This window comes from Hirundo rustica, chromosome 6 (assembly GCF_015227805.2).
Source record: "Hirundo rustica isolate bHirRus1 chromosome 6, bHirRus1.pri.v3, whole genome shotgun sequence".
Classification (NCBI taxonomy): Eukaryota; Metazoa; Chordata; class Aves; order Passeriformes; family Hirundinidae; genus Hirundo; species Hirundo rustica.
In genome coordinates, this window is record NC_053455.1 from 5,528,442 (window position 1) to 5,546,357 (window position 17,916).

General features: G+C 51.5%; 1 protein-coding gene across 1 annotated transcript; it reads left to right on the forward strand.

The window, feature by feature from the left end:
• The first annotated feature begins 10,693 nt into the window (after positions 1 to 10,693).
• On the forward strand, positions 10,694 to 12,642 carry SIX6 (SIX homeobox 6). Its single transcript, XM_040067676.2, has 2 exons — positions 10,694 to 11,291; positions 12,456 to 12,642. Exons 1-2 carry the CDS (start codon positions 10,720 to 10,722, stop codon positions 12,622 to 12,624), a joined length of 741 nt encoding a protein of 246 aa, XP_039923610.1. The 5' UTR covers positions 10,694 to 10,719; the 3' UTR covers positions 12,625 to 12,642.
• The last annotated feature ends 5,274 nt before the right edge of the window (positions 12,643 to 17,916 follow it).

The following is a 17,916-nucleotide window of genomic DNA, read 5'->3' on the forward strand; positions in this document are numbered from 1 at the left end:
AACGGAGTGTTCATTCTTCTGTTTGTACCATGCTGCTCTGTGCAGAAACTCAGCTATGAGTTGATGGGGGGATGGTGGAGATCTCGAAGAGGGATGCAAACACCGTTCATCAGAACGCTCTGGACACAGCTCGTTAGCTCAGGTGCATTAACAGTGAGCAAAGTTGTCCGGGCTTTAACTGTTCCACAGTGGCTTCCCCATCACACTGCGAGAGGAGCAAAGCCACGACAAACTGGTGATGAGGATGAGATCCTAATCCAGGATAAAGTGGAATAGAAAACAACTGCAGAATTTAAACAAAGTGGCATTAAGGCTACACCCTGCAGCACTGAGGCTGTGGGAGCGGGAGGCAGAGTTTAAAACGCTGGGTGTTTGACAGAAATGAATTTGTCTCATAAGGGAGTTAGGGGAGGATCAGAACACCTAATCCAAGTGCTTGGATTAGCACAGGCTGTGATAAAAACTCCAAGAAAGAAATAATAGTTTTACCAAATGTATTTAAAAGATTGAAATCCTAGCTCCTGGAAACACTTCAGGTAGCAAATTAAAAAAAAAAAAAAAAATTAATTAAAAAAAAATCTTCAGAAAATACTGAGAAAAATACTACCTCAAACCACAGATTAAGGCAGAATAATTTTGCTTTCACACCATGTGGGAAAAAAAAAAAAAAAAAAAAATCCAAAGTAATTCCTTACTACTAAAAAAAAAAAAAAAAACCAAAAAGGTTTGGAGCATGTATCAAAAAGCTGTTCTGGAGAAACAACTTAATAATGTTCATTACCTGGTTTTCTGAAACTTCCCATAAAAACTGAAAGATATTGGGGCAAAAAAAATTATTTCTTGTTTAATAAACTGCAACACAAAGTTCATCAACAGAGCAAACTGTATAGCTGTATATTATTAAGACAGAGACTATTATATTATCACATAAAAATACAAATAATTTTACCTTTACAATATTTTTGTAGAAGAGCACTAATGCTTTTGTAGAGAGAACTAAAGTGTTTCTTTTCTTTTGCTGTAGTTTTACAATAAAATTTATGAAAAGGGTCAAGTTGCAGAAAACAGTGCTTCTCAGAGCATGCCTATGTAAAATACTTGTTATTCCGGTACTGTTAAAATGAAGTAGTGTAACTGCAAATGTCAAATGCTATTTTGTGCTGTGAATTAAGAGGATACAGGTGTCACTGGCAGAAAGGGCTGAGAGATTCAATAGCACTGGTAATATGTACGGTGTTTGCAGACTTTAAAAACAGTAGATAACACCAGCCTGCAACAAACTTCTGACATCTGATGTCCTCCAGGATATGACTGTAGCAAAGACTGATTCTTGGACATTCATGCTGCAGAAAAGTAGTATCAAACCATCAGCCAACTTAGGATGAGAGATTCAGAGGAAACTCTCCTACGCGGCTGATATTTTTGTTAAATATGTAACACACACGCCTGGGTAAGCCAGCTTCAGACTGCGTCTCTTCTTTCTAATGGGGCTATTCAGAATGCTGCCAGGAGAAAAGTATTATTATGCATTTTGCATTTTTGCACGGCATTAATGTAATTATATGGAATTCAATCGCGGCAATAAAATTTCATATAGTAGAAGATTGTACTGGGTGCAGAACCCACAAGCAAGCTGCCTGATGTGGTCTCAAGCCTTTATATCACTAACATTAAAAATGCCACTTCTCAGAAACCCATCTGGCAACAGCCAAGTTCTTCATTAAAATAAGGTGGAAAGCACCCATAGCCTTTGAGGTAAATATCTTCCTTAAAATCTCGATTCTACCAGTTGTAGGCTGTGAAAGAGTATTAATTTCAGTTGGCTCTATATGAATAATTTTCATTTTAGGGAGGCTCTTTTGAGAGCAAACTTGTGCTTCCTCCCATGCTATTCATTACTGTGTATGACTGTAAAGGGACTGGTTGTTTGAATCTTCTTGAAATTTAGAAGAGCTTACATTTCGTAAGCTTTTTTACCTCTGTTGATAAAATAAAAATGTGCCCCTCATCGTGTTGCTTATGCACCTCTGCGCTTCTTTTAACACACTGCTGTAGGAAACCCTGGAGAAGACCTGAACCCCCTGAGGAGACCTGAACCAAGCACCCACTGGATTGCCACATTTTACTTAGTCCAGCACATACCAAACAAAAGGCTTTTCCTGCAGAATGTTCGCTAAAAACCTTGGATTTAAAAAGTAAAACTATTTTTGTCGAAAGAGAAAAAATTGGGGGGAACCCCCATCCTGTGGGACACCACGGGGGCTGCGGAAGAACGCCACAAAATGGCGGCGTGCGAAAGGGGGCCCGAGTCCCTCAGGCGGAGAGCGGGGCCGGGGCGCTCCGGGGACCCTCTCTGCCTTTGGGGGGCCACCAGCACTGGGAAAGCGACCAGAACGCGGCGGCCCCGCACCGCCTCGGGCGCTGCCAGAAGGGAAAGGGCGGGGAGCCGTCCAGAGACTCACCCAAGAACGAAGGAGCCAGACCCCCCTCACGGCCGGACGCTGCCCCTCAGCGCCGGCCACGCCCCGCGGGGCAGCCCCGCGTCCCGGGGCACCTCAGCCCCGCCGAAGGGTGCGGGGAGGGCGGCAGATGCCACCTGCCCGCCGCGCTCCGTGCCGGGGCTGCTGGGAGCCGGAATAGTCGGGCAAGCCCGAAGCAGCTTGGGCGGTCGGGAGAAGGGGCTGAGCCCGTTCACCCAGCGGAACAACCGCAGGGCCGGCCGGGCGGGCTTATCGCCAGCGGTCGCGGCGCTCCGCTCCCCCAAAGACACAGCGGTGGAGCGCGTGTGCCCCCCAAACCACCCGTTTGCCTGAACAGTGGGACTCATGAGGGAAAGACCAACATTTCTGAGGGCGAAAAGCGATGAGGATGCTCCATCTACCGGGGGCAGCGCGCAGGCGGGCGGTGGCCGGGCGGGGAGAGGAGGCAGCGCCGCTAGAACGGGATATGGTCAGGAAGCCTACTGGGGGTTAATTACACACATACACGCTCCGGGATGTGTTACAAAAATAAAGAGCTGCAGTGTGCAACGTGCTTTATCCAACCCTCCAGGTCCCGCTGGTGTTGCTGACCCAGCTGGTGAAAAGCAACCTAAATCCTCCTTCCCTCAAACTCTCACTGGCCCGGCCCTCAGATACTTTAAAAAGGCATTAAAGCATCTCCTTTCCCATCACGGAGCAGTGCTTCGCACGAAGGATGCTGTGGAATGCCGCCGCTTGCCTCAACACAAGTTGTGCTCACAAAATCCCGTGCGTTGGTTTATGGAAGTGCAGCATTACAAGGCAAAAATGCACAGTCCGGGCGTGCAAGAAACTAGAACATGATGCCTCCCTCTACACTTGGTTGTTTTTAACTCCCAACTGAGATTACTGAGGCAGAGGATGGATTTAAGATTATCAATAAGAAAAGGAAAATAAATTGGGGGATAGGGTACAAGCTGGAGGGGGAAAAAAGCATCAGCCGATGAAAGAAAAAAGGATAGAGAAATAGAAACAGGACTGAAGAGAGAGATACACAGAAAATTCTCTCTGCCAACTGCAGCCCAGGCGTCAGTCAGATGCGAAGCTGCTTTCAGAGCCGTCAATTCAACCAACAAGAAATGCAGCTTCAGAGAGAAATAGCTGATCTACCTGGCTTCGAGTCAGACATGAGGAAGGGAAATAAAAAAGAGAGGGATATGGATATAGGCGTGCTCTTTTGTAAAGTAGATATCTGCGGTCTGTGCTCCGTGGTGAGGCTCTGTCCTTTCCAGGAACATCACCCTGCCTCTGAGGCTCTGCATTTGCCACTCCGTCTTCCCAAAACATAAAACGTTTTCCCAAGGAGAAATGGCTTCAAAGCTTTGTCCTGCCTTAAGCAATTCGTTAAAGACGCTCTAAACTTCTCGAAATGGGAATTTAACAGCAGAGTAGCAGCTAACTTCAATGATGCTCATTAACACCTCGCCGCGTCCCGGTAATTTAAGTATCGATGCCAAGGGAGGCTGAGGTTTCCACAGATCCAAGGACCCCAGTTCACCCGGAAGGTGGTCAGCCAGTTCAACAGGCTTTGGATAAACCCGGCAGGGACTTCCCGGTTAATTCCTCCTAGAGCCTGTTCCCACCGGGGCTTGGCAGGGCCCGGGAGCTCCTTTACCCATCTAATTATTATAAGGACTCCCAAGCCGAGGTTATCACTCTGTACCCACAAAAAAAAAAAAAAAAAAAAAAAAAAAAAAAAAAAAAAAAAAAAAAAACAAAAAAAAAAACACCAACAACACAAACAAACAAACAAAAAAAAAAAAAAAAAAAAAAAAAAAAAAAACACCACAAAAAAAAAAAAACCACAAAAACACCACCAACGCCTTCTGTAGCTGCAGAAAGGGGAATTTTGTATACCGCTGGTTCTGACTTGTTTGTTTTCTCTTGCTTCCCAGCAGAATCCCTCTAAAAAGTCCCCAAGTAACCCCAAAGCCATGAACAACCACTCTCATTAGCGATGGCAAGAAGGAAGGGCTTTCATGGTATCATCTCTAATCAATGATGAATGGGTTGCCTCATTCTGAAAAGAAATGTAGTCAAGTCAGTGCTCAGAAAAGGCTCCCAAACCTTCTCCCCACTGCTGGCAGACCCCCAGACCCATCATCCTGTTAGCGGACAGCCTCGGTGCTGCCTCTTGTCGAGCTCCATGCCCCTTTCCTGTGTTCTGGCGGCTCCCCCAGTCCTGATTGCTCTTCCAGCTGATGGAAACCCAAGACCTCCCCGCAGAGAGCACAGGAAACCCAGTGCCCCTGCCACTGTGATCGAGTTTGGGAAGGTTTCTGGAGACACTCGGCCGAATACCCCCAAAAGAAAGCAAGGAAATGTCTCTGCCTGATTTATCGGGATAAGGGATGGAAGGTTCCTGTCCTCATGAAGCTGCCCTGGGATGAATTTTCTCCTTGAAGCAGTGCTGTGATGCTGGAGCCCAAGCAGATGCTCACCTTCAGCCATGGCCCCAAACCTGTTTGCAAGCCCGGGGTGGTGTCTGACTCTCACATGGTACCCAGAGCTTGGGAGGAGCTCCCTCCCAAAAAAAGAGGGACCCCAATTCCTGAGCAGCCTTTAACCGCAGCGAGCCACCTCCAGGAAGAGCTGGAGTCCAGCTCAGGGCAAGCACCCAGGCCAGCCGGGACACAGGATTTCTCCCGGACTCAGCCCCAGAAACATATAGACACCTCAGGGTATCTGACCGTAGTTCTTCACCTCCCCCAAACCCGCGAATTGTCCTCGTTCCTGCTTTCTGCTAAGTGTTTTCATGACAACCCTCGTCCCAGTCCTGGGGGAAGTTGTAATATTTAAAGGAATGAATGAAATGAATTAAAAATGAAATGAATGAAAAGTGAAATGAATGAATGAAAGAGGAGAGGAGAGGAGAGGAGAGGAGAGGAGAGGAGAGGAGAGGAGAGGAGAGGAGAGGAGAGGAGAGGAGAGGAGAGGAGAGGAGAGGAGAGGAGAGGAGAGGAGAGGAGAGGAGAGGAGAGGAGAGGAGAGGAGAGGAGAGGAGAGGAGAGGAGAGGAGAGGAGAGGAGAGGAGAGGAGAGGAGAGGAGAGGAGAGGAGAGGAGAGGAGAGGAGAGGAGAGGAGAGGAGAGGAGAGGAGAGAGTTAATGGGGAGAAAAACACCAGCAATCAAAAAAATCTATTTATTTGAATACTTCGTGATTTTGTTGTTTTTGTTGAATTTTTCAGTGAAATTCTGATGGAAGCAGATTGAAGGTTGTATAGGAACATCTCATTGTAGAAGGAGATTTGGCAGTGTGTGTATTTACCTGCAGGTGAAGGCAGCAGCCGAACAAATCACAAAGGATTTGAAACTTTAAAAGCAGGTTCATAGCTACACGTGAGCTCTTGAGAGGTAGATCCTTTCTGTCTGTAGCCATAGCCTTGACCAGGCCTGTACAATGAATGTCTTTCCTTACCAATATCATAATATTTTAGATATTTTGAATTTTCAGTGCATCTTTATTTTAACTTCAGATATACCAACCATGGCCTGGTACTTCTTTTAACTCTAATACACCAAAGAACAGAGATTTAATGAATGTATTGTGTGAGAGTAGAAACTGAGTGAACGTCTCTCCCTGTCCAACAGCATTTTAGGGACTCTTCGGTGCTTTCAACAGGAATCAGGAGCTTAAGTGCAGATCCAACCTGGCCACTCTCTTTAATATTAAGCAGATTACAGCTTTAAACGTAGCTTCATTTTTAGGAAAGAATGGAACGACTGATAGCTGTTATTTCAACAATTGTAGCACTCTTAAAAATAGTACGGCAAGCACGTGAAACACACGGAAACACAGGGAAACACATGGAGGCACATGTCGTTTCCCCACCAAGCATCCCCCACTCCAGCATCCTGAGCTTGAGCTCCTCCATCAGAGCTCCGGGATGGCTCGGTGGGAAACGCTTCCGAAAGCCCCGTCCCCGCTCCTCGAGGGGAGCTGACATTTCCAGTAACCTTTTCTATCCGCGGCAGCGGGCACTGTCCTCGGGCTGAGCATCCCCCGCCTGCTCCGGGGGGCAAGCAGGGGTAAGAGCCAGCCGGGGGGAGGACACGGACTCCTGCTCTCTCCAGTCCCGCAGCGCTCCACGGCACCAGCTCGGGTCCTGCCGAGACCCATCCAAGGCCGGAGAATCCCGGCTGGTTTCCCCGATATCCGCCCGAGGGACTGCCTGCGCTCCCGTTCTCCCGGTCAGCATCCCTTAATGAACCCCCACATCTCTGACAATCCTACCGAGACTTTAAAGTGAGGCTTCTCCTTCCCGAAGATATTTTTAATACACTACTTAACACGAATCAGGGGCTTTAAAAATGCATTCGCACCTCTGCTGCGTTTGGAAGCTCCGTCTAGATAAATAATCCCCAGTGACTGAGATTGTAGGACCCAGGATAGCTGACAAACGCTAATGTGAAGATGTATAGATATGTTGCTCAGCGTATTTTTGCTTTAATGCTCTGAGGAGAGAGGAATGTGTCCTATCCAGAATCCCCGTGTCCATGCAGGCCGTCGAAATGCTAGAGAAGGCTGGTCATATTTTTGATAAATATTTTTTCATGTACAATTTTATTTCTTGATCTCCGGCGAGTTTGTCTCTGCAGTGTTAACTCATCACGCTACCTGTAGCAAGGGTCAAAGTTGTCACCTAAATAAAAGTTGTAATCATTGCCGGGTATTAATGTCACGAGTAGTGTTTCTGTTCTATGGGAGGAGGGAAGAAGAAAATGTGGGGAAAGGGCCGAAAAGAAGAGGGCACGGCCAAGTGCACCCTCAGGCTCGCCAGCAGCTCTAATAATACAATGGGGGCTGAGCCGGGAGCTCGGGCACCGCAGGAATCTCGGCTTCCCCGGATGCGGCGTCGCGTCCCACGGGGATGGGGTCGCTCCTGGGGTCGCTGCCATCGCTGCGGGTCGCGCTCAGGAGACAAAGCCCGGCCCGGCCCGGCGGTAGAGCTCCTGAGGAGCAACGGGGAACCTGTTGTGGTACCGGCCATGGATGAAATTCCCTGAGAGCGGGGAAAGGGATGGAGGAGCCCCCTTGAAGCTGATGTCTCTTGGTCCTGGTGGCACAAAGCAAGGAGACCCAAGAACCTTTCCCAAATAGAGACAATCCGGTCACCCTGGACCGTGCCACTTCCCTTAATCAGAATCCATCGTTCCCAGCTGGAGAGGGTGCAAAACTACTGGGGCTGAGCTGGTTTTCCGCCTTGGGCGACCCTTTAAATGGTTAACACAAGGTTCCTGGGTCCATTTCGGTGTCGCTTTTCTTTCTTTTCCTCTCCCCTCCCAGCAGTGCTGCCAGCATCGCCCCATCCGGGCCGGTTTCTGGGGAACAAAGGCTGGGGACCTGGGGGACAGCCCCTCGCCCCTGCGAGCCGCTCTTAATGAGGATTCATTTCTTTAGCCTACAGTCCTGGCTTTCATTACGGAGCCTGTCTCGCTCTGTTCATGGTCATTAGGCTGCAGCGCAGTAACTCCCTCGCCAGATCATGTGCATGATTTAAAAAAAAAAAAAAAAAAGGAAAAAAAAAAAAACCAAAAAAAAACCAAAAAAACCCCTTCAGTAATATTAATAATCATTATCACCATCATCATCTGGCCGTTCTAAATTAGCTACTCGTTAATACAGGATTTCTATCCTCCCACGTCTCTCTTAGCAGAGGTTTTTCTCCATCAGCCCCGTCCCGGGACGCTGCCGGGGCTCGGCGGGGTGGGCTGGGGGCGGCGGGGCAGCTCCTGCCCGCGGGGACGCGCCCGGAGCCGCCGAGGTCGCCGCCTTCTCGCCCGCTCGCTGGGGAAGCCCGATGCTCACAGCGAGGAGCTCTGGAGGCTTTTTAAATTCCTGCCCGAAAAGGTTATTTGGGATCTTTCGTTGACTCGGCCAAATTATTGTTTTCCCTAAAGGAGAGGACAGCGATGGGATGGAAGGCTGGAAGAAGACTCTCAGCAATATTTATAGATTATATTCTCCTCTTCTCTAATTCTTTTCTCCCTCCCTTCCCCCCCTAAACAGATCGGCAAATCAAACCTGAGTGAAGGTGAAGCCGAAAAGTCACTTCTTTTATTTTTTTTAAGTTTCTGTGGAGTGTCTCTGAACTCGTGAGTTTTGTGTGCGCTTTTATGTCTCCCTAGCTCTGTCGGGTTTTATGAAAATGAGCAGTATTGAAAGCTTTTCCATCCCGCTAGCTGTGAGCCTCACATAAATGATGTAAATGGCTCGAAGGGTTTTTTTCAAGTGAACTGTGTAGATCTGTGAAAATAATATCAGGGTTTTCCGTCAGAATGAGCTTAGCACTGTACTGAGGCGTACCATAATCTGACCCGACACCTCCGACCATCTGCGCTATCTATCTGCCTTCTGATTTACCAAATCTTCACAAGCAAAAGACAAATTGTACTTGATACTAAAGAAAAGACGGCGAGCCTCAGTCCAGCTCCATTTCTGCGGAGAAATGATTGGAGAAAATGTAAATCTGTTTAATTTCAGTCTACAGGCAACTAGCAAAGGAGCTTTCTTAAAGACGGGAAGAAAGAAAAACAAAAACAATAGGGAAAAAAAAAAGAATAAGGGAGTGGAAGAGACAATAACAAGATATCAAATTAAGAAGGGATTTTTTTGACAAGCATTCTAGAAAAAAAATATATATATTGCAAAAAGCAGAGGGGAGAACATATTGAGCTTAATTCAAAATATATGCTGCCTTTCCGAGCATAATCCCTAATATTCCCGGGAAGAAATTACCACTGAGCAGCTATTTGTAGGATAAAGAGTGGCTTCTTGATCATCCTCCCGTTCTCTACGGAAAATAAATCGTATCCTTGCAGCTCGGAAAGTGATTTCATCCCATCCCGAGACACCTGGAGCTGGCCCCGCTCCTCCGAAGGGGCTGTCGGGGCTCACCTAGCACCCAGCCCCGCGGTCGCTCTCTCGGGGCACCGAGGGGCGAAAAAACCCACGGGGAATGATTGCTACGAGGTGATCAATATTTCAAAAGATTCCCGAAATCTGCTTTAAGTCGCTTTCCTGACCTACAAATGACTTCTCACTCCTAGCTGCTATTCTCGGCGTCTATTCAGGACCATTCAGCCGAAAACAATAAGGGGTTTAAATATATATATATATGTGTGTGTGTGTGTGTGTGTGTGTGTGTGTGTGTGTGTGTGTGTGTGTGTGTATATAACGCTTTGGTAGAAAGAGGAAAGGCTCTGGGCTCTTTGCAGATAATTCCTCGTCTTAATGGAAACGGGAAGTCACCTACATGGGGAAAGGGGAGAGTTTTCCCTAAATCTCGGCTGTTCCTGCCGTCCTCCCGCTGCATCCATTGTCAGCGACGCTCCCAGCATCATTGTCACTGTTAACACAGCCAATTTTTTTAATCTGATTCCTCAGCTCTGCCTTATCCCGCTCTCCGCCCGAGGGTGCGCGGAGCTCCGTGCGAGCATCACCGGGCCGGACCCCGGAGCTTTACCGGGAGGATGTGGGGGTCCCGGCCGTCCTATCGCTAGGACCACTCCCTCCAACCTGCCGCCAGCACCTTGAAGCGGGAGCCCCCCTCCCTGCCTTCAGCCTGCCTTCCCCGGGGCGGCAGGGCGGCTCTGACCTGCCCGGGTCGGCGGGGCAGGGCGGCGGGGTCGCGGTCCCCGGGGAGCGGCCGGGGAGCCGCGGGGAGCGGGGCGGGGAGCGGGGCGGGGAGCGGGGCGGTGCGGAGCCTTCCGCCGTGATTGGCAGCGGCTGACAGTGAGTGGCAGCCCCGCCATGGAAACCCGGGAGCCAATCTGCCGAGCCCGCAGCAAATCAGCCGCTCCCGCAGCAGCGCGGCGGCAGCGGGGAGCTGTGCTTGTGCCTTTTCTGGATTCCTTTTCTCCTTCTTCTTTTTTTTTTTTTTTTTTTTTTTTTTTTTTTTTTTTTTTTTTTTTTTCTTCCATCCCTCCCTCCTCCCCGCCCTCCCTCCCTCCCCGCTCCATCCTCCTCCGCCTCGCCCCTGCCCACCGCCCCCAGTCGCCGAAGCTGCCGAGCGATCCCCATCGCCTCTCCGCCCTCCGCCGTCCCTCCCGCGGCAGCTCCGCCGGCGCCGGCGGAGGCAGCAGCGGAGCCAGGGGCGGCCCGGGGCCGCTGCCCCTTCCCCGCCGCGGGGCTGTGCGCGCTGGCGGCGGGCATCGCCGGGGGTGCGCGGAGCGCGGAGCGGAGCCCGGCGCCGCCTCCATGTTCCAGCTGCCCATCCTCAATTTCAGCCCGCAGCAGGTGGCCGGGGTATGCGAGACCCTGGAGGAGAGCGGGGACATCGAGCGCCTGGGGCGCTTCCTCTGGTCCCTGCCCGTGGCCCCCGCGGCCTGCGAGGCGCTCAACAAGAACGAGTCGGTGCTGAGAGCCCGGGCCATCGTGGCCTTCCACACGGGGAACTACCGGGAGCTCTACCACATCCTGGAGAACCACAAGTTCACCAAGGAGTCCCACGCCAAACTGCAAGCCCTCTGGCTGGAAGCGCACTACCAGGAGGCGGAGAAGCTGCGGGGCCGACCCCTGGGACCGGTGGACAAGTACCGGGTGAGGAAGAAGTTCCCGCTGCCCCGCACCATCTGGGACGGCGAGCAGAAGACACATTGCTTCAAGGAGCGGACGAGGCATTTGCTGCGGGAGTGGTACCTGCAGGACCCTTACCCCAACCCCAGCAAAAAGCGGGAACTGGCTCAGGCCACGGGACTTACCCCCACGCAAGTGGGCAACTGGTTCAAAAACCGCCGGCAAAGGGACAGGGCAGCAGCCGCTAAGAACAGGTAAGGTGCTGCCCGTCCCGTCGGGACGCACGTTCCCCCTCAGGGAGGCTTCGCCCCCGCCCGCCGAGGCCGGAGGCTGCGGGGACGCGGTACGAGACTGCCGGCAGAGGATGGGGGAAAGGAGCCCGGGAGATTTCTCCCCGGGAAATGCAGAGAGATAAAGCAGGAACAGTGGGAAAACGCTAAGGCTTTTTAATTACTTGGATTTAATAGGGGAGGATCCCCGCCCTGGGCTCGCTCTTGGCTGCCCTGTGTGGGAGCGGGACAGGGGGAGCAGGAGAGGGGCCGCTTGGAGCCACTGGCTGGAGCTGGCGGCAGAAGGGCCACGTTCAGGGGCTGAGCGGAGACAAACCTCCTTCAAAGTTTTGCCCGGACATGTAAATACCGGTTTGAGATAAATCCATCCTGAGAAGAGCCGGCCATGCCCTCTGCAGGCCCTGCCACAGCCGCCGTGCCCCGTTCACCCGCCGGAGCCATCCGGGAACATTCCTTGGGATAATGTTCTTGTTTCTGTTTTATATAAATATATATTATAGAAATACAACATATATATGTGTGTGTGTATATATATATATATATATGTATGTTACAGAACAAAATCACGGCTCTAAATGAGCAGCGTTATCCCAACGCTAGTGAAACGAGCAGGCACCCCGGCAAGCAGGGGAGGGAGCGGAGTTCCCCCTTTATCTCCTCCCCTGCTTGCCGGAGTGGGGAAAATTCCTCTTGTCACCCCTCAGCCGGGCTGTCACCCTTCGGGGACGTGGGTACTGTCACCCGGAGCCCTTTTTTATCGGCTAAGGGAATATGTAAGGCCTACCGGACAGGAGACACGGCGTGGGAGCTGCTGCAGGGCATTAGGGACCCCTAAGATGAGGCCCGGTTTGGGGGCAGGCTGCGGAGGATGGGGCAGCCTTTCCCTGGGTGTGCCAGCCGAGGAGAGGGGCTGACCCCACAGTGGGCACCCGCTTTCTCAGACAGAGCCGAGGAACTGGGTGCCCAGCCAGCTTCTGCTCTCTCCTATCACTGGTGAGAGCCGGAGGTCGGGGGCAGCGGCGCGGGGGTGCCGATCGGGAGAGCCCCTTGGGGGGACACAGGGGGCTGTCGGAGGGTGCCGGGGTGCGGAGGGCGGGCGGTGATGCTGTGTGTGCCGGTTCCTTGCAGGCTACAGCAGCAGGTCCTAACGCAGGGCTCGGTGCGCTCGCTGCAAGCGGAGGAGGAGAGCGGCGGGGAGGCGATGGGGGCCGCCTCCAGCCCCGCGGCCAGCCTCTCCAGCAAAGCGGCCACCTCCGCCATCTCCATCACATCCAGCGACAGTGAATGTGACATCTGACAGCACCGCCACGGCAAAGCGGGGGCGGCGGGAGGCCCGGCTCAGCGGTGCCTGCCGACACGGCCGGAGCAGCGGGGCTGGCGGTGCCCGGCGCGGGCGCCGAACGCGGGGTACGGGGCGCTCCCCGGCCGCCCGCCCGAGCCTCCCTCCCAGCCCCGCAGCAGACTGCATTTAAAAAAACGTAATTGAAATCGTTGTCGCCTTTATTTCGAAGGATTTGAAGAATTGATGCCTAAAAAGAAATCATTTAAGAAAGCCCAGAAAACGTGAAAAAAAAAAAAAAAAAAAAGAAAAACCGAATGCCAAGTTGCAAAATGTCTGAGCCCCTGCCCTTATCCCGCGGGGTTGTTTCATGTTGAAAAGACGCTGTTCTTTTGGTTGGGTTTTGCTTTACTTTAAAGGGTTTTTTATATATATATATAATGTTTATTTACTTATTTAAGGGATTGCTATGGTAGATTTTTTTTTCTATTATTATTATTAATTATTATTATTATTTTTGGCTTGTTCTCTATGTGCACAGGTGACTTGTAGAGCATGTGCAGGACGAAACTGTATGAAGCAGCCTAAAACCATAATAAAATATTTGGTGAACGACCCTCGCATCTGCTTTGAAATGACGGTGTCGCTCTCAAGCCCGCCACTTTACGCAGAGCAAATCTCGGAGGCCACGGGTATTTCAGCAGCAGCTCGGCAGGAATCGAACTAGCCGGTCCCCGGGACCGGGGGTGATGTCTTTGCCAGGCAGGGAGCTGGGAGGAGCCGGGATGAGGCGAGAGGAGCGGGAACGGGGCTGGCGGGGGATGCGGTGCCCGAGGAAGGGAAGGAGGCGGCATCGCCGCAGCTTCTTCTCTCCCAAGGGCTGAAGATTTGGGGATTATCGGAGGCGAATTTTCTAAGAGGAACGAGGGGGAGGGGGGAAAGAAAAAGATAGTATTATGGAGAGGAATGCTCGGGGCGCAGCCCCGCCGGGGAAATTAAGCTTCCTCCCTCACCTGGCAAAGGCAAGGAGAAGATGGGTAATTAACAGTTCTCCATGCCGGTGAAAGGCCATAACGGGGGCCAAGTTACCCCAAATCTCGACCCCTGCGATGTGCCCGTGGCTGTCCCCACCATCCGCCTCCCTCGCTTTGTTTTGCGGCGGTTTTGCTGGAGGAGACCAAACGCCAGGTCCAAGAAGCGTGCTAAGCTTTTTTCCCCAGCAGAAGGATTTTATATTATACAATTTGACATTGATCTTTAAATCGCCTGAGCTGTGCTTTTTTTGTCTTCTCGGTCTCATCGCGTTTACTTCCCTGTCCTCAGAGAGATGCTTCCCCGGTAAGCTGATTGCTTGGCTCGTTTTATTTAGCAGCCGAAGCCTGGCACTGGGGGAAGCCGGTCAGCGCTGGGAGCGGGAGATGCCCCGGCTCCCGCTCGGCTCCGGCTGCCTGCAGGAACATTTCAGCTCCGTGGTAATTTAATTCAGTCGTGCTGCCTTTAATCGGGAGGTATATTCCCATCTCGGCGGCGAGTTTTCCCTCTCTGACTTAAGTTTGAATTTAAAACCTGGATTCAAGGGGTTTAAACCCCCCCATGACTAAATCTGCGTTCCGTCCCCAAATGCATGTCCCTTGGTTTTCCTTACAGACTATTCCAGGGATGGGACAGGTAGCAGGAATTTTTTTAGCTGTTTTTTTTTTTCAAGTCAATTCACAGGCAGCTCTTTCCCTGGTGGGGTGTAACAGGAAAATAATCTACATTTTAGGAGTGCGGGAGGGTCGGATCGCAGGGCGGGGAGCGAGGGCAGAGTGGGGGTCTCCACCTGCCCTTGGGGTACCCACCTAAGGGAGGGTCCGGAGCTCACTTTGCACCCCAAACCCTGGGGTTTGTTGCCTCCTAAACCCCACTAGATTTGAGCGTGCAAGAAGAGCCCGGCTGCGGCGTTTAAGCCTCAAACGAGGTTGGGGTTTTACCTTGGGTTTGGGTTTCGCTGATGGCCAGCGCTTCCCACCCGAGGGGTTGTTTTGGGAGCCAAAGCGGCGTTCGCTCTCAAAACGGAATCTGCTGAAATACGTCGTGTTCTTTATTTCTTTCCTTCCCCGGGAAATCGGTGAACTGGATTCAATTTCTCCGTCGGCTTCTGCGGGCAGAGTAGCAGCGCTTATTGTGGGGAATTAAAGATATAAAGAGAGCGGAGAGCACATGCGCTCAGCGCCCGGTAACGTGGGATTTCCTTCCAACTAAAAAAAAAAAAAAAAAAAAAAAAAAAAACCCCAAAAAAAAAAAAACAACCCCACCTGGAATATGTTCAATAGGCAGCGGGGAAGATATTGTGTCCTTCGACAAAGGGTTCGAGTATCATGAAAGATGCGGGATCTCCCGAGTGGGCAAGAGCACAAACCAACCCCTTCGGAAAGAGTGGCCGGGGCGGGGAAAGGAGCCCGGAGCCCCCGTGGGAAGAGCAGCCCCGCTGCCCGGCCTTGCTTGCTGCGGGAGAGAGAAGGCGAGAACCGAGCGTCTCCCAGCTCCGCTTCTTCCCCGCCGGAGCTCTGCAGGGGTCGGGGCCGTGGGGCTGCGCCGGCGCCTGTAGTTCCACCAAGAAGACACCCCCCCCCCAAAAAAAAAAGCAAAAACCAAAACGGCGGTTTCCCCACCCCATCCCCCCGTTCGTTTTTTTTTTGTTGTTTGTTTGTTTGTTTGTTTTTTTCCAACTGCCCTTTCTCTTCCCTTATTGAAAGTGAATGTCCTTCCTGTGGCTTTTTCAGTATTTTTTTTCCCCCCGGAAAGATCAGCCCAAGCCGTCGCCCTCCCGAGCCGCCAGTTGTTTTAATGATAATAATAATTATAAACAGGTAAGAGTGAAGGAGTTTGTATTTACATTAAACAAAACGCTCCGAAAAGGGTCGCTAAAAAGTCTGCCTTGACCTCTCTCTCTCTCCGGTTTAACAAAGAAGGAAAATATTGTATCAAAAGTGAAGTGAATGGGGAAGGCGGAGAAGAGAAACAGCTTTTCCTCTCTTCAGATGGGAAGGGGGGAAGAAATGTTTGAATATTTCCGTTTCTTTTGAGAAGGGGGGCGGCCCCGGCCAGGGCTGAATGGGAAAGTCTTGTAAGCGGGCTGGGAGGCTGTCAAACTGCTCAGAGGTAATCACTGCTAATGAAGGGGTCTCCAGCCCTCCCTGGGACAAAGGATGCTTACGAGTGCTAGCCGGGACTGAATACCTAATAAGTTTGCAAGGGGGAAAAATGAGTGAGCTGTCCGTAAATTGATTTTGCAAGAGGGGGAAAAAAAAATCAGAAAAAAACCCTTGCAACAACAACAAAAAAGAAAAAGCAAAAATCTTGAAGGTTAGGGAGACAGCCTGGCTCTGGTGCAGCTGGGGACAGAAGGCCCACTTATCCAGGGAGCATTGTCCCAGTCCCACACTGCAGAGGAGGACTGCTGCTGCTGCTTGCAGTGAGAACTGGGGTGGGGGGAGGGCTGGGGGATGCAAGAGCCTTGGGAAAGCCACACCACCTCTCCAGGCCAGGGGTACTGGCCCAGCTGCTGCCTGGTCCATGCCGGTGCTCCCTGCACGTCCATCCTCATGCTCCAGCTTGCACAGCCCTGGCAGAGCCCTCATCCCATCCCACAGCCCAGTCCCACAAAAGGGACTGTTCCCTGTTTGTTCTGCCACTGCCTTTTGCCCCTTGTCTAACCAATGTGTTTTCTTTGCAGAACAGAAAAAGGGGATGTCTGGAAACCTGCTGAACATTGCACCACGAGCAGTACTTCTCTTGGCTGGGAGGGCTCCTGTACAAAGGGTCAGCTTTATCTTGCTGGCCTGGAGCTGGGTGCTGGGAGATGTAGGAGGGGGCTGGGTGCAGGGGGAAACACTCTTGTGTGACAAGAAGAGCGTATGTGTGTCATAGCTGTGGGAAGCAGGAGAGTGAGCCGCATTTTGGACGTTTCACGCATCCAATTAACGGCTTGGGAGGATCAGACTCTCTCAGATCCAGTTACCCCTGGCTGCTGCTGGGGTAATACCATGAGAGAGAGCGTAATACTCCCCAGCCGTGTCTGCCCCCGCCTCCCAGCAATGCCAGGCACTGGCTTTTCCATGTTTCTGTTATTCTCCAGGAGAGGAGCCACGTGTGTTTGCTGGAGAGGAGGATGAAGGCGTCAGAGGCCAAAGGGAAAGGGCACTGTGGGGTGCAGGAGCTGCCTAACTTTGACCTGTCCTTTCCCTTGTCCCTTCCCCAAGGCTATCCTGCAGCTCCAGCACCCCAAAGGAGCCTGAACCCCGGGCTGACCTTGGTGTGCTCCCACGAGGGTGAGACCTAGCTGAGGATCTGGGGAAGAAACATTTCATCTAAGATCCTCCGAGGCTTTCAGCACTTTGCACTCTATCAGCATTTATTCTTGGCACCATGGTGACAGAAAAAGCCTGTGGGTGTATATTCCCTTCTGCCAGGACTGGCTGAAAAACTCCCAGTCAAAGGCCAGGAAAAGGCTTCCCTTCCTTCATCACTGGCTGCATCCAGTCTAAACTCTCCCAAATTGCAGAAATTCCCCAGAAAACTCATTTTAACGCTGCTGCCTTCTGATCTGTGACATAGGCCTCAGTGGCACACACTTTCCGCAGCAAGAAATGCAGTTTGGAAGGAAATTTCCAGCTTCAAACCGTGTAAAAGCAAAGTGGGTTCACATATTTATCATCTCTGCCTCTTCCCAGAGGTGGGAGAGAGGCGCTGTTGCCCCATAATCCTCCACACTTTGTTAATTTTCTCCTTACACTTAGCAGAGCTGGTGCCATTCCATCCCACTGGAGTCAGCCCAGAGCATCAGCCCTCACCACTCTTTCCACTATTTCTGTCCCAGAAATCCTAAAAATTGTGCCAGTCACCCAGTGCTCTCCCTTTACAGGCTCTTCTCCCACTGTATGCAGTAAACCCCAGGGGACTTGTCTTTTATCTTGGGATGGTCCCACAGTGCTGAGCTGAAGCCACTTCTGTGGCTGACCCTCACACCCAGTATGGGTGGGATGGGATCCTCACCCTCCCCACTTACTGCTGAGGGAAAAGCATCTCCTTTCCAGCAATGCCCGAGGAGGGGCTTGGAGGAACCTCCAGGACCCCCTCCTCACCAGGCAGCAAAATAAATGGTGTCAGACAAGATTTGCAGCTCACTACCCCCAAAATCTGGATTTGCAGCTCATTTTCAGGCAACTAGGACAGCCTTATCAGGAGAGTGTCCATATGGAGACCAGACTTGTGGGGTGGTCTCTCTTTTCCCTATCTCACCTTCCTCCAGCACCCACTCCCAAATGG